General features: G+C 45.2%; 1 protein-coding gene across 2 annotated transcripts in view; it reads right to left on the bottom strand.

Moving 5' to 3' along the window:
* The window catches only part of GALNT14 (polypeptide N-acetylgalactosaminyltransferase 14), a 137081-nt gene that overhangs the window by 15546 nt on the left and 94123 nt on the right, over nt 1-27412 (bottom strand). For both annotated transcript variants that reach the window (XM_038751704.1, XM_038751703.1), the window contains 6 exons: nt 21357-21424; nt 17631-17696; nt 14724-14845; nt 8025-8112; nt 5214-5298; nt 1598-1701 (listed from right to left, as the gene is read on the bottom strand). In XM_038751704.1, coding sequence (XP_038607632.1) covers nt 1598-1701; nt 5214-5298; nt 8025-8112; nt 14724-14845; nt 17631-17696; nt 21357-21424 — 533 coding nt within the window. The remainder of the gene's footprint in view (nt 1-1597; nt 1702-5213; nt 5299-8024; nt 8113-14723; nt 14846-17630; nt 17697-21356; nt 21425-27412) is intronic.

Consider the following 27412-nt stretch of genomic DNA (forward strand, 5'->3'; position numbering starts at 1 on the left):
CCCATCCCCCCGCCTTACCTCCTTCCCCTCCCCACAGCACCTGTATATATGTATATATGTTTGTACATATTTATTACTCTATTTATTTATTTATTTTATTTGTACATATTTATTCTATTTATTTTCTTTTGTTAATATGTTTTGTTTTGTTCTCTGTCTCCCCCTTCTAGACTGTGAGCCCACTGTTGGGTAGGGACCGTCTCTATATGTTGCCTATTTGTACTTCCCAAGCGCTTAGTACAGTGCTCTGCACACAGTAAGCACTCAATAAATATGAATGAAGAAGAAGAAGAAGACCATTTCCTTACAAACATAATACCAACATTTCTTCTCTTAGTACTTTAGCAGTTGAGGGAACAGAGGAGGGGTTGATGAAGAAATCCTTCTCCCTGCTCAATTTATTCAATTAACCACTCCCAGTATTTAGGTCTATATCAGTTTACTTCTCATTTAGTTGTTTGTCTTTTATTGCTTTCTTTTATCATCAATTGCGCTCACACACTAATCTTTGTTTCATTTGCCTGAACACTTTTTGGCTGTCTATCTCCCCCTTAAGAGTGTAAACATCCAGAGGGGAGAGACCTTGCCGTTCACTTCTATTCGATGTTCTCAGAGGTCAACTACAGTGCTGTAACTACAGAAGTTGTTCAATAAATACTTCTGGAGCTGGTGCTGATGATGATGATAACAATCCAGAGAAGCAGCATGGCCGAAGTGGATACAGCACGGCCCTCGATTCTAATCCTGGCTCTGCCACTTTTCTGCTCTGCGACCTTGGACAAGTCACTTCGCTTCTCTGTGCCTCAGTTACTTCATCCGTAAAATGGGGATTGAGACCGTGATCCCCATGTGGAACATCGACTGTGTCCAACCTGATTAGCTTTGATCAATCTCAGGCCTTCATACAATGCCGGGCACATCAATCAATCAATCAATCGTATTCGTTGAGCACTTACTGTGTGCAGAGCACTGTACTAAGCTCTTGGGAAGTACAAGTTGGCAACACATAGAGACGGTCCCTACCCAACAGTGGGCTCACAGTCTAGAAGAAGCACAGTCTAGTGCTTAACAAATACCATAGAAAAAAAGAATCCTCCCCATCTGAGCTTTAGGGTCAGGAAGGACTCTGGTGATTGCAACAGTCACAGGAAAGTTAGGTGGAAGAATTGATTTGGGAGGGAAGATGAGGAGGTTAGCTTCAGATATTTTGAGCTTTCAGGAGCTAGCAGGGACAGAAATATGCCATCTCAAGGAACACATACAAAATTACAGTTTCTGGCAAGGATCAGGTTGGGCATGAACCCCATAAATGGGCTTTGTATTGTCCACATCAATGATCTTTTCTGCACGTCACACACTTTTGTTGACCTTCACACAGACACACAAGCATCTATTACCCCCTCAGCGCACAGGCTTGCACACCCACCCAGTTCATCCAGCTCCTGTGATGGCCACCCCAAGCGTGATGAATTCTTGGACTTTCTCTTGCCCACCCTGAGCTCTATGGATAGACCCAAACTTGCCCCAGGTCCTCAGGTAGCTGAGCCAAGGCTAGGTTCACTGGTCATGACAAAGACAACGCATGGAAGTGACTCACCAAAGTTCTCCCCACCCCAGATGTCCATCGCAGTGTCGTACTTCCCCAGGTGGTTAAACCAGGATTTGTCGATGACGAAGAGGCCCCCTGCAATGATTGGGGTCCTGCACATCAGAAAAGGAGGAGGAATGGTGTGTTAGTGAAACTTCAAAGTCCTTCTGAAAGCCCATCTCTCTGGGAGATCTTCTATCTCCCCACCCCTTGTCCCTCCCCTCCGCCACTTGTCACTTCCACTGAGCCTAAGCACTCTGGAAGATACTCACACCCAATCAATTTCTTAGAGAAGCCGCGTGGCTCAGTGGAAAGAGCACAGGCTTTGGAGTCAGAGGTCATGGGTTCAAATCCTGGCCCTGCCACTTGTCAGCTGTGTGACTTTGGGCAAGTCACTTCACTTCTCTGTGCCTCAGTTCCCTCATCTGTAAAATGGGGATGAAGACTGTGAGCCCCCTGCGGAACAACCTGATCACCTTGTAACCTCCACAGAGCTTAGAGCAGTGCTTTGCACACAGTAAGCGCTTAATAAATGCCATTATTATTATTATTATTATTGTTAATACCTTTCATATCTGCCCCTGTGCATGGACTGTCTTTTTTATGGTATTTGTCAAGCATTTATGAGAAACAACGAGGCTCAGTGGAAAGAGCCTGGGCTTTGGAGTCAGAGGTCACGTGTTTGAATCCAGGCTCCGCCATATGTCTGCTGTGTGACCTTAGGCAAGTCACAACTTCTCTGAGCCTCAGTTACCTCATCTGTAAAATGGGGATGAAGTCTGTGAGCCCGACGAGGGACAATTTGATCACCTTGTATCTCCCCCCAGCGCTTAGAACAGTGCTTTGTACATAGTAAGCGCTTAACAAATGCCATTATTATTATTATTATTATTATTATTATTATTATTATTATTGAACACTTACTATGTGCAGAGCACTGTGCTAAACACTTGGGAAAGTACAATGCAACAGAATTAGCAGACATGTTCCCTGCCCATGATGAGCTTTCAGTCTAGAGACTTCCTCTTCCCCCAGTAGCACTTATGTACATGTATTTATACTCTTTTATTTCTCCCACCTCCAATTTATTTTAGTGTGCTTCCCACAGGTTGTAAGCTCCTGAAGGATAGGGATCTTGTCTACTAATTTTGTCATATTCTCCCAAGCTCCTAGTACAGCGCTCTGCACATTGTAAGCTCTGAATAAATCCTTCTGATTGACTGATAAAAGGATTAGGAAGTAGCGGGGCCAAAATTCTCAGCCTTCTATGGATAAATTACTCAGTTTCTTCTTCCCTGAGACCTGAGTCCAATGCAATGCCGTTTTCCACTAAGGGGGACTGGCGAATTTTCATGTTATTTGCGCTGAGGACACAGACTTCAACTAGTTGCCTTGCTGGGTAAAGGGGCGGGCTCGATATTTTTTCACTGTTCACGAATTCCCCAGCACTTGCAGAAAGGATAGTACATCCATCAGCACACTACCCACCCAACAGGGTTCATAGAGCATGGATCTTGGAATCAGAAGGACCTGGGTTCTAATCTCAGCTACTCCCCTTCATTTCTCTGTGCCTCAGATACCTCATCTGTAAAATGGGGATTAAAACCTTGAGCCCCCGTGAGGGACCTGGACTGTGAAGCAGCGTGGCTCAATGGAAAGAGCACGGGCTTTGGAGTCAGAGGTCATGGGTTCAAATGCCGGCTCTGCCACTTGTCAGCTGTGTGACTTTGAGCAAGTCACTTGACTTCTCTGCACCTCAGTGACCTCATCTGTAAAATGGGGATTAAGACTGTGAGCCCCCCGTGGGACAACCTGATCACCGTGTATCTCCCCAGTGCTTAGAACAGTGCTTTGCACATAGTAAGCACTTAATAAATGCTATCATTATTATTATTATTATTATTCTTTGGGCCTCAGTTACCTCATATGTAAAATGGGGATTAAGACTGTGAGCCCCCCGTGGGACAACCTGAACACCTGGTAACCTCCCCAGTGCTTAGAACAGTGCTTTGCACAAAGTAAGTGCTTAATAAATACATTATTATTATTATTGTTATTATTATTATTATTATTATTATTATTATTATTATTATTATTACCCGTTAGAACAGCACCTGGCACAGAGCAAATGCTTGACAAATGCCATAAAAAAAAGGCAGTCCATGCACAGGGGCAGCTATGAAAGGTCTTAAGAAAGCTGCTATGATCCATCTAGTCAATATTAGGACATGAGATCTCTTCCTTTCCTTCTCACTGTTTTGTTTGCTCCATCCACTTCTATATTGGTGGAGAAAGAGGAGGGAACAAAGGCAGAGAAGGGAAGGGGAAAGTGCACCCTTGTGTAAGCTGACCTCTCAAAAGCAATCTTATTGGGTGAATTGCTAATCAGTGGTATTTAGTGAGTTCTTCCTGGGTGCAGAACACCATACTAAATGTTTGGGAAAGTACAATATAATAGAGTTAGTAGATATGACCCTGGCCCATAAGGAGAGACAGGGAGAGACAGATATTAAAATAAATTACGCATTACTGGGTGGGGTCTCTCTGTCTGCTCAGAGAACTCTTCCAAAATCCTGACTCAGGGTAAAAGCAAATACTTGTTTTCCCAAGCTGCTCTTGTTTGCTTTTTCTCCAAGTCAGGAATTTGGAAATGCTCATTTGTCTTCCCACTGCTCCAATCTGCTCTCTCCACTTTCCCTCACCTTAACACCACTATGTCCTTCTGCCTCTCTATGGTCTGTCGTCCTTCCAATCACAAGCCATGATTGTCTCCAGAAAGAGGCCAGAGCTTCAGGGCGGAAGGGGAGCAATTTAGAGGGGAAAGCATGCTCATCCAACCCCACTTGAATAATAATAATAATTATGGTACTTGTTAAGTTCTAACTACGTGTCAAGCACATTCCAAGCCCCGGGGTAGACACAAGCTAATCAGGTTGGTCACAGTCCCTATCCCACGTGGGGCTCACACTCTTAATCCCCATTCTACAGATGAGGATTTGCCCAAGGTTATGCACCAGACATATGGTGGACTGGGATTAGAACCCAGGTCCTCGAAGGTGGCTTTAGGCAGGGACAGTAATTTAACGTGAATGGGTGTTGGTAATAATAATAATAATAATAATAATGGCATTTATTAAGTGTTTACTATGTGCAAAGCACTGTTCTAAGAGCTGGGGAGGTTACAGGGTGATAAGGTTGTCCCACAGGGGGCTCACAGTTTTAATCCCCATTTTACAGATGAAGTGACCGAGGCACAGAGAAGTTAAGTAACTTGCCCAAAGTCACACAGCTGACAGTTGGCAGAGCCGGGATTTGAACCCATGACCTCTGACTCCAAAGCCCGGGCTCTTTACACTGAGCCACGCTGCTTCTCTGGTAGGGGGCCCTGCAGTCTTGGGGCCCTGGGGGTTCAGCTCCATGAGCTCCTGCGTTATTCCAGCTCTTGCTCTCCACTCTTCCAAGTAAACAAATGCCATCACAACTCACCTGTCTCCAAGCCACACGGCCTCCAATGGCCGGGAATGCCCCTAGAGGATGCTGAGTTTGACCCCAGTGTCTCTCCAGGAGCGTGGGCAGACAGAGGCGCTCCGTTTCCTAAGTGCCCTCTTCTCCCCATCCTACTTACTTAATGGGCTCAGTGGGGTCCGTACGCTTGGCCTTCTGCTCTGGGGAGAGCTGTTCCCACTTGAAGTGCAGGCTCCAGTCAAACCCTAAAATACAGCACCGAGAAGGAGGCTGACTCTGAGCCTTTGAAAACGAAAGGGTGTCACACTCCACATTTCTAAGGTAGGGCCTGGCAGCTCTTTCCCTCTGTGCCCTGTCTTGATCTTTGGGCAGGAAGACATTACTGCATTACTTCACTGTTCAGTCCATGTTTCCCCAAACATCAAGAACGTCCATTGGTTGCCCATCCACCTCCGCATCAAACAGAAACTCCTCACCACTGGCTTTAAAGCATTCACCTTGCCTCCTCCTATGTCATCTCGCTACTTTTCTGCTACAACCCAGCCCACACACTTCTCTCCTCTAATGCTAACCTCACTGTACCTCCATCTCGTCTATCTTGCCGCCGACCTCTCGCCTATGTCCTGCCTCTGGCCTGGAATGCCCTCGCTCCTCATATCTGACAATTACTCTCCTCCGGTCAAAGCCTTACTGAAGGTACATCTCCTACAAGAGGCCTCCCCTAAGTCCTCCATTCCTCTTCTCCCACTCCCTTCTGCATCACCCTGGCTCGCTCCCTTTATTCATCCCTCCTCCCAGACCCACAGCACTTATGTACATATCTGTAACTTATTTATTTATACTAATAATGATGGTAGTTGTTAAGCGCTTACTATATGCAAAGCACTGTTCTAAGTGCTGGGGAGGTTACAAGGTGATCAGGTTGCCCCATGGGGGGCTCACAGTCTTAATCCCCAGTTTACAGATGAGGTAACCGAGGCACAGAGAAGCCAAGTGACTTGCCCAAGGTCACACAGCTGACAGTTGGTGGAGCTGGGATGTGAACCCATGCCCTCTGACTCCAAAGCCCGGGCTCTCTCCACTGAGCCAGGCTGCTTCTCCCCTACTGATTCTCAGCTACTAATGTCTGTCTCCCCCTTCTAGACTGTAAGGTTGTTGTGGGCAGGGAAAGTATCTTTGGATTGTTATATTGTACTCTTCCAAGCACTTAGTACAGTAAGCACTCAATAAATATGACTGACTGACTGATTCCAGCTCATTCTCCTTGAGTGACAGCTTAATCACGGCCACTCCTGTGGGGATTCAGCTTCCCAGCCCTTTTCCCATCCTGATGCCCTCCCTGAAGCCACCAGGGTACGAAATGGTGGGGTGCAAGATAGATCTTGAGCAGGCCTGGAAGCATTCCTGGATGGAGAGGCCAAGACAAGGCCAGGCATGCACTAATTGCTGGTTGGGACCCCAGCTACATCCCGTTTCTGGAAAAGAGGCTGTGGGGCATCCTCTCCCTGTCCTCTGACCTGAGAAATGGAACTAGAACTCGGATTCTCACCGTGACTCAGTCACAGAGTTCCCCGCACCTCTTCTGGCCTGCAGAGCATGGAGTATCCTCCTAGAAGTGTCTGCCCTAGAGGGAAGGCCTCTGGGATATAATGTTGTGACAGGTGGAGCAATGAAGGCAGCCTTCCCAGCTTTCCCTTGGAGATAACACAGTTCACCCACAATGGGGCTCAGGGATCTGAACATTAGAGAAGCAGCGTGGCTCAGTGGAAACAGCACGGGCTTTGGAGTCAGAGGTCATGGGTTCAAATCGCGGCTCCGCCATGTCTGCTGTGTGACCTTGGGCAAGTCACTTAACTTCTCGGAGCCTCAGTTACCTCATCTGTAAAATGGGGATGATGACTGTGAGCCCCACACAGGACAACCTGATCACCTTGTATTCCCAACTCCTTAAAACTCAACTCCTTTGAGTTTTAAGCTGTTGCTAATAGTTCCTGGTGAGTAGTTTTGTTGTCTAACGACTTAAGTTTAGGGCTAAGCATAGTGGGGTATCTAATCCCAGTTTGTGTCTTAGCTATCGTGTATTCAATAATTATAAGATCACCTTCGTGGGTGATTTTAGCATAGACTAGGACTTATCACAGATTAGTTCTGCTTAAATCTTATTGAATAAAGTTTTAAACACGCTTTACACCGTTATTTGTTAGGTTAGAACAGTGCTTGGCATATAGTAAGGGCTTAACAAATGCCATCGTTATTATTATTATTATCATGGGGCACCAGAAGCACCCAATAATGTACACAACCTTTGGTCACTATAGACCGTGGCTTTCCCTTCTCTCCAGCCCCCACACCCAATCTTGAGAAGGATTCTAACCCCCGGGTCTGCCACTTGTCTGCTGTATGACCTTAATCAAGTCACTTCACTTCTCTAATAATAATAATAATAATAATAACAGTGGTATTTGTTAAGCGCTTACTATGTGCCAAGCACTGTTCTAAGTGCTGGGTGGATACAAGGTGATCAGGTTATCCCACATGGTGCTCACAATCTTAATCCCCATTTTACAGATGAGGTAACAGGCACAGAGAAGTTAAGTGACTTGCCTAAAGTCACACAGCCGATAAGTGGCAGAGCCAGGATTAGAACCCATGACCTCTGACTCCCAAGCCCGGGCTCTTTCCACTGAGCCACGCTGCTTCTCTGTGTCTCAGTTCCCTCATCTATAAAATGGGGAATAAGACTGTGAGCCCCATGAGGGACAGGGACTGCGTTGGGCTGTGTCCAAATTGATTAACCTCGTATCTACCCCAGCGCTTAAAACAGTGCACAGCCCATAGTAAGCTCTTAACAGATACCATAAAAAATACATAAAATAAGAATTCATTTCCTCTGATTGAACCACCTGGGATGGAGCGTTGGTGAGCACAAAAACCAGGACAAAGCCGTAGGGGGAGAAGAACTGCCACTCACCACCCCTCAGGTCTGAGGAAGCAGCCACATAGGCAAACGTGTCCAAGTTAATGATGTCGATCACCGGACTCACCACCCGCGTAGGATCCTGCAAAAGAACACACAGAACACTCCATGACTCGGTACCCTCTCTTGCTCCTCTTCCCAGTAAAGGGGCCATCTGTGGATAGAGATGGGCCTCAAGGACTCCATCAACAACAAGACCGGTGGAGAAAGATCACACGGATTTGATGCGGAAAGGGGTTTTTACAATACTGGACAAATTCCTCTACCAAATTTCTCCCAACCCAAAGCTTTAATGCAACCATGCATTGAAGTATTTAAACATTCAGAATTCAGGATGCTATGTACGATCCTGGAAAATACTGCGGGTCCCAGACTAATTGTTTTCTAAAGAAAAAGGACAACAGGGAGAAAAAAATGAAGTGAATATTGTAGACTGTGCGCCTGTTAAAAATCTCTTAAGAGGAGGAAGGGAAGAGAATAAATCACCCAGTTATGGTTCCACATTTGCTGAAGAACAGCATTTAATGGCTTTGAATTGTCATGTTTTCCCTATCACGCTCTTTTCAAAAAAATCTCCAAGTCCAATTTTAATTTGAAATTCCTTCTTTCGCTTGAAAGATCAAATGCTTTTCTTCCAGCAGGAAAAGAGAAAGACCAAGAGAGTTGGGAGACTTGTTCATCTACAAAACACACGTACACACACAAACACACACCTCTACCCCCATGCACATTCACTTCCTTCTCTAACATGATAAATTTCATAAAGAGTTTATTTTCATGTGACAAAACCTAACAACTCTATCCAGAGCATCGGTGACCTGAATTGACCATACAATGGCTGGGAGGTCTATTTTGCATTAAATCTTTCAGCCAATTTTTAATCAGTAAGCTCGCTGAGGGGAGGGATCGTGGTTTTGAACGCTCCCAACCACCTAACAGAGTATTCCGCACATAGGTGGTGATGGATAAATAATAATAACGTTGAATGAAAATCCAGAAAAATGATAGTTAACCAATGAATGTTTAAAGTTCTGGCTGAGATTCCCTGTTTCCATCTTCATGTATCTTGGATTGGTGAAAGATAAGGAGCATGATGGAAGTGGCATTACCCCAAACTGGAAGAGAGATGGTTGTTGAGGACAGCTTTGTGTGCTAAAAAGGATAAGACCAGCTTCTTAAGGCAGGATCATCAGGGTCCCAGTATCTGTGAAATTGGCCCAGTCCTTATTCCAGTAGAACTCACGAGACCTGAGTTCTAATCCCGATTCTGCACAGGCATTTTGCAGCGTGATGCACCCCTGTCTTCCTCCTTGCTCACCGGACTCCAAGCCCCAGGGGGAACATGAATGGTAGGGACAAGATAGTGCAAATAGGGCTGTGCCAGCCACTAGTACTATAATCAATTCCTTTGCGCAGGTTCTCAGCCTTGAAATCTCCACTGGTCCTGGGTGGAAATTCTATCCTATCGCATTTGTGAAATAATACTGGGGCAGGAGAAGGGGTGAGAGGATTCTAGGAGGAAAATGGTAGTATATCCCAAGATTTCTGACTGGAACTAACCTTAAGGCATCATAATGGTACATTGATGAAGTGCTTTCTGTGAGCCGAGCATGGGGGGAAAATAAATCGTAAGGGTCAGATGGGTAATTTAAACGTCTTCAGAGTAGGAGATTTGGCAGTCTTTCTTGATCCGTTGCCTTCCACTAAGAGGAAATCCAAACTCGTTTTTTTTCGAATCCCTGGTGGTGGAAGTTTAAGTTCCTGTTTTTTTGCTGGGAGTTCAGTGAAGATGAAAAATGATTGCTCACAGGACCTTTAACCTTGCATCATATCTGCAGCTATCTGGATGTTCTGTCGTCTTCATTTATTGAAATCCTGGCATCCAATCTCATTTCATGCATCTCAACCCGGCTCTAGACCGCTCCTATACACAGGCACCATGCCTTCATCTTGGAGTGCCGGCATATATTTCCTGGTGTAGGAAGCAGAATGCAGGTCCCCAACAGGGCTTTGATTCCTTGGTCTCTCTGCCCTGACTTCCTTGAAGAGTAGGGCCCAGCAGAGGAAAATTCCTGCAGGGGTCTGTTCTAATAATAACAACACTGATAATTGTGGTATTTGTTAAGTACTTACTAAGCGCCAGGCACTGTACTAAGCACTAGGGAAGGTACAGGCTAATCAGGTTGGACACAGTCCCTGTCCCACATGCGGCTCACAATCTTAATCCCCATTTTACAGATGAGGGAACTGAGGCACAGGAAGTGAAGTGACTTTCACAAGGTCACACAGCAGAACCTAGCTTCTGCTGACTCCCTGCCCATGCTCTATCCACTAGGCCACACCTCCAATGGGAAACAGATCGTAACTTCAAAACGTAACTTCAAAACCTGCAGCCGTGAAGTCAAACGCACTTTCCCAGCTTCTCAACCCATTAACAGATTTTCTGATTAAGATTTATTCTTCTGTAAAAATCACAGTGTTCCTGATAATTAAAATCGAACAAAAGTTATGAAGCCTAACTGCATTGGCAGAGAAGCAGCGTGGCTCAGTGAAAAGAGCCCGTGGGAGTCAGAGGGCATGGGTTCAAATCCCAGCTCTGCCAACTGTCAGCTGTGTGACTTTGGGCAAGTCACTTAACTTCTCTGGGTCTCAGTTCCCTCATTTGAAAAATGGGGATTAAGACTGTGAGCCCCCCTTGTGACAACCTGATAACTTTGTAACCTCCCCAGCACTTAGAACAGTGCTTTGCACATAGTAAGCGCTTAATAAATGCCATCATTATTATTATTATTATTTTTGGCAGCCATCTTCTGGAGGAAAGTACTATAGAGAGAGTGTGCACACTTGCAACATTTAAACAGATTGAAACCATCATTTAAAAACACCTTCAACCTCTGTGGTGTAGCACAATTCCATACCCCACTGCAGCCCATGTTAGTTATTTCCTAATTAAGCATTAAGTACAGTGCTCTGCACACAGTAAGCGCTCAATAAATATGATTGAATGAATGAATTACTAAACAGAGTCTTTTAGTTGTGCATGGCCTAGTGGATAGAGCATGGGTTTGGGAGTTGAAGGGAACTGGGTTCGAATCCAGACTTTGCCACTTGTCTGCTGTGGGCCTCATTTACCTCATCTGTAAAATGGAGAATATGACTGCAAGCCCCATGTGGGACAGGGACTGTGTCCAACCTGATAAGCTTGTATCTAGTGCTTAGTTCAGTGCCTGGCACATAGTAAGCGTTTAACAAATGCTATTCAAAAAAAATCTCTAAGAAAGAAAATAGTGCCAGGTGCAATAAACATTAAGCAAGGGAAAACCACACCAGGCACTGTAAACATTAAGTTCAACAACACCATAAGGGATGATATTTTTGTACGCCTGTTAAAGCTGAGATTATAGATACAGCTTTGACTTTTTCAGTTACAAAGCACTCAGATGAACTTTACTGTGAATGGTGTCTTCTTTGAATATGAAGGGCAACTATCTAATCTCTCTCTCTCTCTAATCCCCCAAAACACATAGGAAGCAGCAAGGCCTAGGGAAAAATAAACACATAATAAATAATGATGATGGCATTTATTAAGCACTTACTCTGTGCAAAGCACTGTTTTAAGCACTGGGGAGGTTACAAGGTGATCAGGTTGTCCCACGGGGGCTCACAGTCTTAATCCCCATTTTACAGATGAGGTAACTGAGGCACAGAGAAATTAAGTGACTTGCCCAAAGTCACACAGCTGACAATTGGCAGAGCCGGGATTTAAACCCATGACCTCTGACTCCAAAGCCTGTGCTCTTTCCACTGAGCCACTCTGCTTCTCAAAAACAGTACAGGATTTGGAGTTCGAAGACCTGGATTCTAATCCCAGCTCTGCCACTTGTCTGCCGTGTGACCCTGGACAAGTCATTGGATTAACGTTGTAGCAGTGTGGATGGAGAGGAAAGGGTGGATTTTAGTGATGTTGTGAAGATTGAACTGTCAGGATTTAGTGAGAGAATGAATATGTGGGTTGAATGAGAGAGGTGAGGCAAGGATAATGCAAAGTTTATGGGCTGGCAAGATAGGAAGGATTGTGGTGCTGTCTACAGTGATGGAAAAATCAGGGGAAGGACAGGGTTTGAGTGGGAAGATAAGGAGTTTTGTTTTGGATATGTTGTGTAGGTGGGACATCCACGTAGAGATGTCCTGAAGGCAGGAAGAAATGTGAGACTCCAGAGACAGAAAGAGATCAAGAGCTGGAGATGTAGATTTGTAGGTTGTAGATTGTACCTATTTCTGTACTGAGCACAGTGCTTGGCTAATAGTAAACACTTAACACCACAATTTTCATTAGTACCATATACTCTGTCATTCCACCACCCCCAACAGACACAAAAGGCTACAAAACACCAATCGTTGCATACTCACAAACACACTCCCAGACAGTATCCACACGGCAGCTCACACCAAGACAGCAGAGTTGGAGCTCGATTTTCCTTTTTCCAATCAAAGCCTGCCTGCCGCCCTCTGCTCTTCCCTGTTTCTGAGATACATCCACTCAGGTCCCTTTTCTCCAACTCATACGCCCCCACACACAGATCTGACAAACCGACTGCTTTTCCCTGAGGAAAATGAGAAGTGACAACTGTGCCAGCATGCTGGTCGGAACTAACTCAGAAGCTGCTCAGGCCAACAACCCTTCAAGTGCTTAATAAATACTACAATATTTCAATGTATTGTCTATTCAAATCGTAATGGGCAGTTCTTCCGGGAAGAAGTGTATCTTTTCCCCTTGGAAATCTTTTCCTGGGAGAAATGGATGAGTGGACAGCAGAACAGGTCAACAGGGCGCTTTATGTGAGAGCATCTGTCCAAAGTTTCCAGACCACTGGGACCTGTGAATTAAATTTGGACCATCTCCCCCCAGGTCAGTGTACATCGGAAGAGTCGAAGGAATAGTAGTCGATGGAATTTCTTAAGCACTGACTGTACGCTTGAGCACTGTACTAAGTGTTGGGAAAAAAGTACCCCGCTAGGAGTTGGATACGTTCCCTGGTCCTCCAGAGGTTTACAATCTAAAAACAAGGTAGGGAAGGGTTTAGCAACAGGTAAAATAAGGAAGGTGAATTAATATATAATTAACTTCTCTGTGCCTCAGTTTCTTCATTTGTAAAATGGGGATTCAACACCTGTTCTCCCTTCTACTTAGTGAGCCCCATGTGGGGACTGATGATCTTGTATCTACCCCACTGCTTAGTACAGTGCTTGGCACATAGGAAGTGATTAACAAATACCATTATTATTACTACATAATATTATCATGATTATTGCTGTTATTAACAATAATAAATAAAGCAAAGACAACATAAAAGTATAGCGTGCAAGTTGGAGAAAGATACAAAACTCAGAACATGGATTTCAACACTGAAAACCACAAATACTGTGTTCAGAGCTCTGTACTGTACCAAGTGCTTAGTACAGTGCTCCGCACATGATCAGCACTCTAAAAACACATCGACTGATTATAACTAATTCATGATTCAACTGGAATCCAATTCAGAGTAATATCCCTAGAAATAACCCATGGGTGTCCATGAGGTTTTCCTTCTGAGTAATACTAAGGGCCTCTCAGAGTTGACTTCCTTACTTCTACTGAGGTGGGTTTAAAAATCAGATAATCCTCTCCCCATTTTGGAAAGGGAGCATCTGAGGCCTAGAAAGAGATGTTTTTACTTTCTCCACGGCTGAGGGAGAAAGAGTCCCTCCTTTTAGACTGTGAGCCCACTGTTGGGTAGGGACTGTCTCTATATGTTGCCAATTTGTACTTCCCAAGCGCTTAGTACAGTGCTCTGCACACAGTAAGCGCTCAATAAATAAGATTGATGATGATGAAAGAGTCCAGGTTTTCCTCTGAGCAGCAGGGACAAGGCATCGTGAAGGAAGAGTCAGGAAAATCCAAGCTCAATCATTCCCATCCCTCTCTAAGCCTGGACCCGCATCATCTGCAGCGCTTAGAACAGTGTTCAGTGCTTAGAACAGTGCTCAGCGCTTAGAACAGTGCTTTGCACATAGTTAGCACTCAACAAATACCACCATCATTATCATTAAAGCGCTTAGTGCAGTGCTCTGCACACAGTAAGCGCTCAATAGATATGATTGAATGAATTGAATGACTGAATGAATATACTTGCCAGCTGTGTGACTTTGAGCAAGTCACTTAGCTTCTCTGGGCCTCAGTTACCTCATCTGTAAAATGGGGATTGACTGTGAGCCCCCCTTGGGATAACCTGATCACATTGTAAACTTCCCAGGGCTTAGAACTGTGCTTTACATATAGTAAGCGCTTAATAAATGCTATTATTATTATTATTATTGTCACCTCTTAGAACAGTGCTTTGCACATAGTAAGCGCTTAATAAATGCTATTGTTATTATTATTGTCACCTCCCCAGCACTTAGAACAGTGCTTCGCACATAGTAAGCGCTTAGCAAATGCCATCATCATCATTAAGGGAGTTTACTGAAATGGAATTGTAACATTTTCTATTTCCATCCTCACTCCTGCTGGTGTTTGCAGCCACCCATCTCCCCTCTGAACCGGATTAAAGGGGGGCAGTCCAAATCTTGCTAATCGCCAACAACAGCAAGGCAGACAGGTGGGGGGGATTTGGGGGAACTTTCCCAGACTTTAATCGCCATCCAGTCACTCACTTCCTTGATCCTCTGCAGAAGCGGGAGGAGCCAGTCTTTGTTCACCTCGCAATGGCTGTCCAGGAAGGTGAGGACTCCCGCTTTGGCAAGGTCAGCTCCTCGGATGCGGGATCGGATGAGCCCTGTTGAACAGGCATACACACACATACGTCTCTGTGGTTAAATCTCCATGGGCACCCAGCCCCATACGGATCAGAGCTGAGGAGAAGAAACCCCACCCCTCCTTCCAGAGATGTGGGTGACCCTTGTTGGGAGAGGAGATAAGACTTGGGGAGGAGTCTGTATGCAAGTGTGAGGCACAAGCTCATTGAGCTTTGTAGTTTCATGGAATGGTCCGATCAAGCGCTTAACGCAGAGCTCTGCGCAGGTAAGTGCTCAAAAATTACTTGATTGGTCCCAGGCAATACAATGAAATTTGAGGCCTAAGGACTGAGTTGGGTAGTGTGGGGTCAAGCCTGGAAAAACCAGGTAATTAGATGCTCTGGATCTGTCCCTTCTCTGGGAAATGAGGCTGGTTGGGGAATTGGCCCCACAACCAGAGGGTGGGCGGGTACAGTGATGTGAAAAAGAGATGAGAAGAGAATAAATAGGGACGGCAGTGGAGTGTAGAGGGAGAATGTAAATGTGGAAACCGGAGGACTTGGATCTGAGTTCGAGTTCTGCCTCCGGTCCGCTGTGTGGCCATGAGCAGGTCGTTCCACACCTCAGTTTCCTCATCGGTTAAATGGGGACAATAACACCCACTTTCTTGCTCACCTAGCAGGTCATTGTGAGGGCAAAAATGAGGTAGGTGTTAGGGGAATAAATGAGTCAGGTGTTAGGGGAATAAAAGTACCATCCAGAATTAAGGGATTATTAATAAATACCCAGCATCACCGGACCCTCTAGAGGATACTTGCTTAACCCAAGGGGATGAAGCAAGGAACTCCTCTGATTTCTCAACTTCGCTAATACCGAGGGACAAGTGAGAAGACACGGGAAGGGACAAATCACAAAAGTGAGGGGAATAAGGAGGAGAAAAGCTTCATTACTCCCAACTCTGCCCACATTTTCTTGCACATCAGTGGCAACATACAATACTTCCCATGGAAATCCACTGGCCCCATTTCCCAGAGGCTAAAGGAGATCAGGCCCTCGGCAAGATAAAAGGATTTTATTAAAATTCAAAACTCAACCCCAGCAACCCCAGCACTGGTGCTGTCTTTCTCTAAGGGTCTAATACTCGCTGCCATGAATATGAACATTTTCTTAGCCCCTAGTGCTTGGGAGCATAGAATAGCAGTAGAAGGCCCAGTGCCTGCCTTCCAAAAACTGGCTGCAAACCCAAGAAAGCAGGAGAAAAGGTGGCAAAGTTGGGAAAGGTTCCCGAGCCAGGTTAGGCTAAACGTTCACTTTAAAATTGAAATCGAGATCTGACTGCAGCGTTGACCGGATAGCTTATCCTGAAATGAAGAGCTACAGTTTTAAACAACAGCTTAACCCTTTTACAGCAATTCAGTTCGGAAGTTTGCCAGGCTGGGCTTATGTGGTCCTCTCCCATAACATAAGCTGTAAAGAGTCCGGCTCTGTTTTGCTTTTCCTTACTTCCTATTTTCCTTATTTCTGCTGCAGCTGAACCCATAGGCTCCCTCAGGAGGTTAGCCCAACCCAGACAAAGAACTCACTATCCCCCTCCCCATCCCCTCCACCTTACCTCCTTCCCCTCCCCACAGCACCTGTATATATGTTTGTACGTATTTATTACTCTATTTCATTTGTACATATTTATTCTATTTTATTTTGTTAACATGTCTTGTTTTGTTCTCTGTCTCCCCCTTTTAGACTGTGAGCCCACTGTTGGGTAGGGACCATCTCTATATGTTGCCAACTTGTACTTCCCAAGAGCTTAGTACACTGCTCGGCACACAGTAAGCGCTCAATAAATACGATTGATTGAATGAATGAATGAACTCTATCCCTGCAATTAACTCTCTTCTTGTGACTATTATTGTCCTCATTTTGTCTCTACTAGACCCATCCTTGCTCCTAGATTCAGGGTTATTGAGAACTGGACTCAGAACAAAGGTCAATGGTCAATTTAGCTCAATGGTCCCAGACATCCCAATCAATCAGTCAATCAGTGGTATTTATTAAGCACTTACTATGTGCAGAGAACTGTATTAAACGGCAGAATGCAACAGAGTTGTTTGTTTTGTTTTATGGTATTTGTTAAGTGCTTACTACGTGCCAAGCGCTGTTTTACGAGCTGGGGTACCCAGACATCCCAATCAATCAGTCAGTCAATCAGTGGTATTTATTGAGCACTTACTGTGTGCAGAGAACTGTATTAAACACTTGGCAGAATACAACAGAGTTTGTTTTGTTCTATGGTATTTGTTAAGTGTTTACTATGTGCAAAGCACTGTTTTAGGAGCTGGGGTAATTACAAGACTGCTAAGTTGGACACAGGCCCTGTTCGATATGGAGCTTATAGACTAAGTAGGAGGGATTAGGATTTAATACCCATTTTACAGTCGAGGAAACTGAGGTATGGAGAAATTAAGTGACTTGCCCAAAGTCATACAGCAAGAAACTGGCAGACTCCTAAGCTCTTTCCATTAGGTCATGCTGCTACAGAAGCAGCGTGGCTCAGTGGAAATAGCATGGGCTTTGGAGTCAGAGGTCATGGGTTCAAATCCGGGCTCCACCAATTGTCAGCTGTGTGACCTTGGGCAAGTCACTTAACTTCCCTGGGCCTCAGTTCCCTCTTCTGTAAAATGGGGATTAAGACTGTGAGCCCCCCGTGGGACAACCGGATCACCTTGTAACCTCCCCAGCGCTTAGAACAGTGCTTTGCACATAGTAAGTGCTTAATAAATGCCATTATTATTATTATTATTATTATCTCCGCCACCGCGCCGCTCTTACCTTCCCGCTGTCCATTGCGTAAGCACTTCACCTTGGGTAACGGGCCCAGCAGCTGGCAGTCATCCGCTTGGAAAAGACAAAAGAAGAAAAGGGAGTGTCTCAGATGTGTGGAGTCATAGGGCACTGAGGCCCGTGGGTGAACTCATGGAAAAAGGTAAGGCTGCTCTGGATTGGATTCATTCAATCATATTTATTGAGCGCTTACTGTGTGCAGAGCACTGTACTAAGTGCTTGGGAAGTACAAGTTGGCAACATATAGAGACGGTCCCTACCCAACCCATGGAGAGCCTTGAAGCCAAGGGTGAGGAGTTTTTGCCTGATGTATAGGTTGATTGGTAGCCACTGGAGATTTTGGGGGAGGGGAGTAACATGCCCAGAGCGTTTCTGCACAAAGACGATCTGGGCAGCGGCCTGAAGTATGGATTGAAGTGGGGAGAGACAGGAGGATGGGAGATCGGAGAGGAGGCTGATGATTCCAGCTCACTGCTCTCCTACTGTAGCCCAGCCCATTCACTTCACTCCTCTAATGCCAATCTACTCACTGTACCTCAGTCTCATCTATTTCGCCACAGATCTCTTGCCCATTTTCTGCCTCTGTCCTGGAATGCCCTCCGTCTTCAAATCTGACTGATGATCACTCTCCCCATCTTCAAAGTCTTACTCATTTTCCCTTTTCCCACTCCCTTCTGCATCATCATTTCGCTTGGATTTGCTATCTTTATTCACCCTCCCTCAGCCCCACAGGGTTTATATCCATTACTGTGATTTATTCAGTTATATTAATGTTTGTCTCCACCTCTAGACTGTAAGCTCCTGGTGGGCAAGGAATGTGTCTACCAACTCTGTTCTACTGTACTCTACCAAGCACTTAGAAGAGCGCTTTACACACAGTAAAGCAGAGTGGAAGCAGCGTGGCTCAGTGGAAAGAGCCCGGGCTTTGGAGTCAGAGGTCATGGGTTCAAACCCAGGCTCTGCCACTTGACAGCTGTGTGACTTTGGGCAAGTCACTTAACTTCTCTGTGCCTCAGTTACCTCATCTGTAAACTGGGGATTAAGACCGTGAGCCCCCCGTGGGACAAACTGATCACCTTGTAACCTCCCCAGCACTTAGAACAGTGCTTGGCACATATTCATGCATTCATTCAATCATATTTATTGAGCTCTTACTGTGTGCAGAGCACTGTACTAAGCACTTGGGAAGTACAAGTTGGCAACATATAGAGATGGTCCCTACTCAACAGCGGGCTCACAGTCTAGAAGGGGGAGACAGAGAACAAAACACATTAACAAAATAAAATAAATAGAATAAATATGTACAAATAAAATAGAGTAATAAATACATACAAACATATATGCATATATACAGGTGCTGTGGGGAGGGGAAGGAGGCAAGGCGGGGAGGATGGAGAGGGGGAGGAGGGGGAGGGGAAGGAGGGGACTCAGTCTGGGAAGGCCTCCTAGAGGAGGTGAGCTCTCAGTAGGGTCTTGAAGGAAGGAAGAGAGCTAGCTTGCGCTTAATAAATGCCATTATTATTATTATTATTATTATTATTATTATTATTACAGTAAGCATCCAATAAATATGATCGATCAACTGATTGAAGAGACCAGTGGTTCTAGTCTGGCTTGGATGGCCTGTGAATGCCCTCCCGGATCCTGGACACTGAGAAGCATGTGGCTTCACGTGTGTCATGCCAGGCACACAGTATAATGATAATAATAATAATAATACTTATGGTACTTGTTAAGTGCTTACATTGTGCCAAACTGTTCAAAGCACTGCGGTAGATACAAGTTAATCATATAGGACACAGTTCCGTATAATGATCATAATAATAATAATAATACTTATGGTACTTGTTAAGTGCCTACTTTGTGCCAAGCTGTCTGAAGCACTGGGGTAGATATAAGTTAATCGTATAGGACGCAGTTCCTGGACCCATTTTACAGATAAGGTAACTGAGGTGTGGAGAAATGAAGTGACTTGCCTAAGGTCACACAGCAGACATGCAATGATAGCATACAAAAGGGTTAGCCAACATTGGCACAACCTAAAGTGTTTCTCTGGCAGGAGGGGTGTTCCTGGACCCTCCCTCCCTCCCCACAACTACTGGCTCCAGAGACTTAATGGTCATGGGTGCCTCTTTTGAGCCACAGAACTCAACTCAGAGGCTGGAGCTGAGACAGAGGGAGGCTGGGAGCTAAAAAGACAAACAATTGGTAGAAAACTAGGCTATGCTCCCCCAACACCTAGCCCTCTGGTAATAATCTTCCGGTCTTTCCTTTGAAAATCAGCAAAGCAACCAAGCTGTGAGGTCAGACTGACTGATCGCCTGTGTCAGCATGACCCGAATGGCTAACTTAATGCAAAATGGCTTTAAATGGGTTTCCTGTAAACAAGCATCAGACCCGATGATACCTTGATACCTTTCTTCAGATAACTTCAGAAGTAGAATCTCATTCCACTCCAAAGAGCCCAGTAAGATCGCTGAGAAGCAATGCAGGAATGGTGGGACCTAAAGGAGCACACTGTGGGAGAGTCCAGTTCAGGGAAGCCCACCCCTGGACCTAAGGAGGTGGGCTGGGACTGGGCTGGCCAAGACTGAACAAGCTAATAGCCACAGCCCTCCTCCCCACCCAACTCCTCTCCCACCTAATCACCTGCCACCTGGGTTTCCCTGCTGGACTAAGATGGAAGGATCATGGAGGCTGCTGAAAGTACTCTTAAATGCTCTTTATTCCGGTTTTACCTCTGGTTGTGTGATGTGCAGATAGATAAAGTCATCAACCAAGAAGAACACAGCAACATTCATTTACCTGGGTGCATTTGTGGCTGCTAATACCGGTCGATGGGTCATTGAAATCATGGGTACTTAAAGGGACCAAGACTTTAGACTGTAAACTCATCGTGGGCAGGGAACCTGTTTACCAACTCTGATGTAGTGTACTCTCCCAAGTGATTAGTACAGTGCTCTGCACATAGTAAGCACTCAATAAATGTCATTGATGATTATTATTATTACTCTATTTTATTACTCTATTTATTTTATTACTCTATTTTACTTGTACATATTTATTCTATTTATTTTATTTTGTTAATATGTTTTGTTTTGTTCTCTGTCTCCCCCTTCTAGACTGTGAGCCCACTGTTGGGTAGGGACCGTCTCTATATGTTGCCAACTTGTACTTCCCATGAACTTAGTAATAATAATAATGGCATTTATTAAGCGCTTACTATGTGCAAAGCACTGTTCTAAGAAGTGCTCTGCACACAGTAAGCGTTCAGTAAATATGATTGAATGAGTGAATGAATGAATGATGATGGTAGTGATAATAATAATAATAATAATAATAATAATGGCATTTGTAAAGCACTTACTATGTGCAAAGCACTGCTCTAAGCTCCGGGGAGGATACAAGGTGATCAGGTTGTCCCACGTGGGGCTCACAGTCCTAATCTCCATTTTACGGATGAGGGAACTGAGGCTCAGAGAAGTGAAGTGACTTGCCCAAAGTCACACAGTTGACAAGTGGCGGAGCCAGGATCCAGCATCTGGGAAAGTGTATAAACTTGGGGGTGTGAAAGTCCACTCTCAAGTTCTTCAATACGCCTCAGGATTGGGTCAGACCTTCCAAATATCGATCTGGTCAGGGAAGTCTTTGAAGACTTGGTTTTAGTGGGGGGGTCCTAACAAGAGGCAGAGAGAGAGAATAAATGCTACTTACGGTCATCACTGAAGTCATCTACCAGTATGATCTCATGAACCAGATGCATCGGGGTGCGGTTTAGCACGCTGTGGGACAGGGAGAAGGAAAATCACTACAGCTATTGGAGGCAGAAAACAAAACATGAAGAAAAGGAGGCAGGAGAAGAAATTTTCTGTTTCATAAGGAAGCTAGAAAAGGAAGGGAAACTCCAAAGGAGAATTAACTGCAGTGTCTCAGGGACATTTCAGGTCACTTTGTGAACCTTTGCAAATCCCACATGCTTGTATTTTCGGAAAGATCACTGAAGAGAATCCTTATAGAAGAGCCATGCCAACCCCATAGCCTACAGAGGCCTACCATGAACCCAGAACACATTAATGTTAGATTGGTGTTTAGATGCTGAGAACTTGCTAAATTATCAGAGCTACCCACCGAGAACAGCGCTCTGCACACAGTAAGTGCTCAATAAATACAATTGAATGAATGAATGAATCAACCTGGTATTCTTAAAATGAGAGTTCAATAGTTAGTCCTCCTATAATTCAGGGCTGTATTCCTGAAGAATCTTGTGTCTTAGGGAAACATGTGGCCCGTTCAACACCATATCTGTTTACAAAACTGTTTCTTCTAATACTGCATTCTGTTCTGTTCGGACAGATGCACATTATCAGAAGAAAGTTCCTCAATTCCACAACAACGTTTTAGCAAAATCCAGAGTGAAAATACATGTCAAGGCAGAACTGACTACATAATGTAAATGGATTTAATATCGATAATCGTGGTATGTCATTAAGTGCTTACAATATGTCCTGTACTGTACTACTAAAAGCAAAATAATCAGCCCACATGGGCTCAGAGGCTAAGGGTGAGTGAGAACAGTTATTTAATCCCCATTTTGCAGATGAGGAAACTGAGCCACAGAGAAGTTGTTACTTGCATAAATTCACCCAGCAGGCAAATGGCAGAGTCAGGATTATAACCCAGGTCCTCCTGACTCTCAGGGCTGCACTCTTTCCCCTAGACCATGTTGTTTCTTTTGTAAGATTTCTTACAGTTTAGCATACGTTACCACGTCCTCGCCTTGTTCCCTGCCTCCTTTGCTGTTTGGGAACACCCATCTAGTCATAGAGGGTCTCAGAAGCAGGACCCAGTACAGAGGTAAAACCATACCACCTCTCCCAATCCCCTATCAAACTTGTTTTGATTAGCTATTTTGTATGCCTTCTCCTTGCTTGAAAGATTCTGGATCTATTTAAAATAAATGAACCACAGGCACAACAGCTGTAAATCGCTTGAGTGGAGCAGAAGCACCTGGAGGCTACAGATAGCTCAGGGAGGGTGGGGGGAGAATCAGGAGTTCAGCGTCTTGATTTCAATTCTTCTTCTACGTCAGTGCAGTGAAATAATAGCCCCATGTCCTGCTGCAGCCTTCCAGGGGATTGGGCAAGAGTTCGAAGAGGGATCTGAGAGAGTCCAGGATTTAGCAGGATGGGAAGGAATCAGGAGATGTGGGGAAAGATGTTAGGGCAGTGGTAGAGTATGAAAACTGGGCATTGCTATAGCCATACTGATGCCTGGCCAGAGTGATGGTTAAAGGTGATAAACTAACAGCCGAGGGAAACAGATCCCTTGGCCAGGAGGATCTCTAATCTGAGTCGTTCTCTGCACACAACTGCTCTTCCCTGCCTGGGTCATTTTCCTAAAAAAAAAGTTCCCTCCATATCTCTCCATTCATCGAGGAGCTCCAGTGGTTATCCATCAGTCTCCACATCAAACAGAAGCTTCTTATCTTGGACTTTAAAGCCCCCTTCCTATTTTACCTCGCTAATTTCCTATTACAACCCAGTCAATCAATCAATCAATTGTGTTTATTGAGTGCTTACTATGTGCAGAGCACTGTACTAAGCACTTGGGAAGTACAAGTTGGCAACATATAGAGACGGTCCCTACCCAACAGTTGGCTCACAGTCTAGAAGGGGGAGACAGAGAACAAAACAAAACATATTAACAAAATAAAATAAATAAAATAGGTATGTACAAGTAGAATAAATAAATAGAGTAATAAATGCGAACAAACATATATACAGGTGCTGTGGGGAAGGGAAGGAGGTAAGGCGGAGGGGGAGGAGGGGGAGAGGAAGGAGGGGGCTCAGTCTGGGAAGGCCTCCTGGAGGAGGTGGGCTCTCAGTAGGGCCTTGAAGGGGGGAAGAGAGCTAGCTTGGCGGATGGGCAGAGGGAGGGCATTCCAGGCCAGGGGGATGACGTGGGCCGGGGGTCCACACATTTTGTTCCTCCAAAGTCACTTTACTCACTGTAGCTAGATCTCGCCAATCTCGTTGCCGACCTCCTGCCCGTATCCTCTTTCTAGGCTGGAACTCTCTTCCCTTCCATATTCGACAGACCACCACTCCCTCCACCTTCAAAACCTTGTTAAAGTCACATCTCCTCCAGGAGGTCTTCCCTGATTGAGCTCTCTCTTACCTTACTCCCTCTCCCTTCAACATCACTTGGATCTGTATCCTTTAAGTACTTGATAAGCACCTTCACGGCGCTTATGTATATATCCGTAATTGATTTATTTATAGTAATGTCTGTCTCCCCCCTCTAGACTATGGGTTCATCATGTGCAGGAAATGTGTCTGCCAACTCTGTTGTACTTTCTCAAACCAGTTCTCTGCATCTAGTGAGTGCAATAAATATCATTGATTAATTGATTGATTAAACACTGCCTCTTCCCCTCATCCACAGCTCCACAGTAATCCCCACAAACCCCAGATCTCCTCTCCTCTGCTGCAACTATTCGGAATTGCATCATTTTCCGTCCCCTGTAGAATTAGCCCCACCCTCTCACTCCCCAGCTCCATACACAGCCAATGCCTGGGAAAGTCCTGCCAAAATATCCTGACCCCTTAAGGTCTTCAGGGCCCTTCTGACAATTTTGCAAATCCCGGGACCCTGTTCACTCAGCTTTCTGTTCACCCCTTTGGACCGGCTGCTCCATGTCCCTTTACCCAGAGAACTTTACCCTGGAGCTCTCTTTATTTATGAAATCTTAATTCTCACCATGGTAAGCAGCAGAGAGTGTGGATAAAAGCACAACACAATAACCTCAGCCCTCCCCTGGCTGCCCTGAGCCGAGAAGAGGTTGGAGGGGGCAGTCAGGTGAAACTAGGCCTTGGAAGAGGGAGGATAGGGGACCCTCCCCACGATCATGATGGAAAAAAAATGAAGCAACCCACTGATTAAGGAGGGATGGAGAAGGGATTGGGGGGGGGGGCGGGGGAAATCACTCAAAGAATAAAACCATAATGAGGTTTGATTACGGCTGCAGCTTCTGCATTTTATTCCCTCAAATCCCCGCCAGCTCTTTGAAATTCAAGAGTTCTCTTATGTGAACATCAAAAGGTAAATCGTGTGTGGGGCTCCTCGCTCAGTTGTAGGGAGAGATGATTAGCGAATAAAAAATGTCCAAGGTTTCGGAAGGGAAAAAAAAGAATCGTCAGCAGTAAGTGCTAATTACGGCATTCCATAGTAACACCTGGCTGGTTTGTGCTCTTTTAATCAGAGCAATGGAGGGATGGCAGGGCCCGGGGCAGAATGACTGAGTGCTTTGGAGAACTCTGAGGAGTAATTGTGTTCTATGGGTATCACCCCAAACCAGCGGGAAGGAAGACCAGGGTGAAGGAATGTCCCTGCCTAAATGTCTGAGTTTAGGTCAGTTCAGGCAGGAGTCCTGTTCTGGGAACAGGGGCAAGGGCCATCTGCCTTGAGAATCCTGGCAGGGGAAAGAGAGAGGCTTCCCTCTTCCCTCTAGGAGTCCCCTAATTCCCGTGATGGAGACAGTAGTGATTAAACTGTCTGGGAAGGGACTGATAGGAGGTCTTCCTCTGTTCTGCACAGCAAGACTGACCAGTCAGACTAGAGGGAGAATCTACTGAAGCTTGGGTTGATTCAGTGCGATCAGATCAGACACAGTCCCTGTCCCATATGGGGCTCACTGTCTAAAGGGAAGAGAACACAGGTATTCTCGATCCCCATTTCAGTTGAGGAAAAGAGGCCCAGAGAAGCTAAGTGACCCAATAGGCAAGTGGTAGAGTCTGGTTTAGAACCCAGATCTCCCAACTCCCAGTTCTGTGCTCTTTCCACTATGCCACACTGCTTCTCCCGAGAAGAAAGAACATGGAGAAGAGCATCTTTCTGGAGTCCTCAGTGGGTTCTAGATCTCTCTGGACATACCAAGGGTTCCAGTAGTAGAAAGAATAGAATTTATTGGGTGCTTGCTAGATGTCCACTTGAGCACTTGGAAAGTATTAAACAAAGAGGTGACTAACCCCAACCATAATCCAGCCTACGAGGAACTTTTCAATGGGAATCTCTATGGGAACTTTAATGGGGGAGAAGATTTTTCTATTCCTCAAAGGAGCTCTCTTTCTGTCTCAATGTACCCATCATTTACCCTGTCCCACAGCTCGGCTAAAGCCGAGGCTGCTGGGCCCAATGGTGTGAGATTCTCTGAAGGAGATAGAAAGGAGATGGTCTGCCCCAGGTCCACAGGCTCCACAGAAATGGGAGAGGGAGAGGGTTGGAATGAGAGGATCCCAAAGTACAGCAGGGTCATAAATGGAACAGCTGGGAACGGTGGTGGAGGAAGAGGGCCTCAGAGGACTGTCTCCCCGCACCCTTCCCCACCACATCGTATTGCACTAATCCTTGAAAGGGATAAAAATAATAACTGATGTATTTGTAATAATAATAATAATATAATATAATATAATATAATATAATAATATAATAATAATAGTAATGGTATTTGTTAAGCGCTTACTATGTGAAAAGCACTGTTCTAAGTGCTGGGGACGTTACAAGGTGATCAGGCTGTCCCACGGGTGGCTCACAGTTTTAATCCCCATTTTACAGATGAGGGAACTGAGGCCCAGAGAATTTAAATGACTTGCCCAAAGTCACACAGCTGACAGTTGGCAGGGCCGGGATTTGAACACCTGACCTTTGACTCCAAAGCCCCTGCTCTTTCCACTGAGCTATGCTGCTTCTCTGTGTGCCAAGCACTGAACTAGTGCTACGGTAGATGGAACATGGTAAGCACTTAATAGAGATGATTGAATGAATAAATGGAAGATAAATTGGACACAGTCCTTGTCCCACATGGGACCCCCAGTCTAAGTAGAAAGGAGAACAGGCATCAAATCCCCATTTTAAGGATGAGGAACTTGTGACGCGGAAAAGTCAAGTTACTTGCCCAAGGTCACACAGCAGGCAAGTAGCGGAGCCAGAATGAGAACCCAGGTTCTATGTCTATTAGGTCTTTGCTGTTTCCACTAAGCCACACTTACCTTCCAAGTTCTTTCACTGAAACTTCAGTGAAGGTTAATATTGCTTTTAAGTTCACTTGGATGTGGATTAGTGTATGAAACTGGACATAGGCCCAAAAGCTCTGGGAACCTCTGCTTTCCATTCCCTTTCCAACCCCCGCAGGTCCAGGAAAAGGCAGGTCAGAATAAGGAACGGTTTTCATTGGTTGGGGGTGCCAAGAGAGAACAGGAATGGGGAAATGGGAGGATGTAGGATGGGGATGGGGGGTGGATTGATGGGAGGATGGGAGGATGAGATATACATATATAGATATATCCATACTCTATTTATTTATATTAATGTCTCTCTCCCCCTCTAGACTTTAAGCTTGTTGTGGACCAGGGAATGTATCTACCAACTCTGTTAAATTGTACTCTACCAAGCGCTTAGCATAGTGCTCTGCACACAGCAAGCACTCAGTAAAATGATTGAATGACTGGGGATGGGGATATGGGGGAATGGAAGAATGGGGGTTGGGAAGATTGGGGATGTGGAATTAGTATAATTATTATTATTATTATCAGAACAACAAGCTCCTGTGTGCTCTATGACCTAGGAGAAAGCCCCAGACTGCAACTGAAATGAATATCCTCAAGTAACAGCAGCCGTACGCTCTTTTGGGGTCCCTTGTTCCCCTGGAGACAGACAGCGTCTAGTTGAGCAGGGATCTTGTCCAAGGTGATGTCTAAAAAAGGGCCAGGCCC

The sequence above is a fragment of the Tachyglossus aculeatus genome, chromosome 9, assembly GCF_015852505.1.
Source record: "Tachyglossus aculeatus isolate mTacAcu1 chromosome 9, mTacAcu1.pri, whole genome shotgun sequence".
Classification (NCBI taxonomy): domain Eukaryota; kingdom Metazoa; phylum Chordata; class Mammalia; order Monotremata; family Tachyglossidae; genus Tachyglossus; species Tachyglossus aculeatus.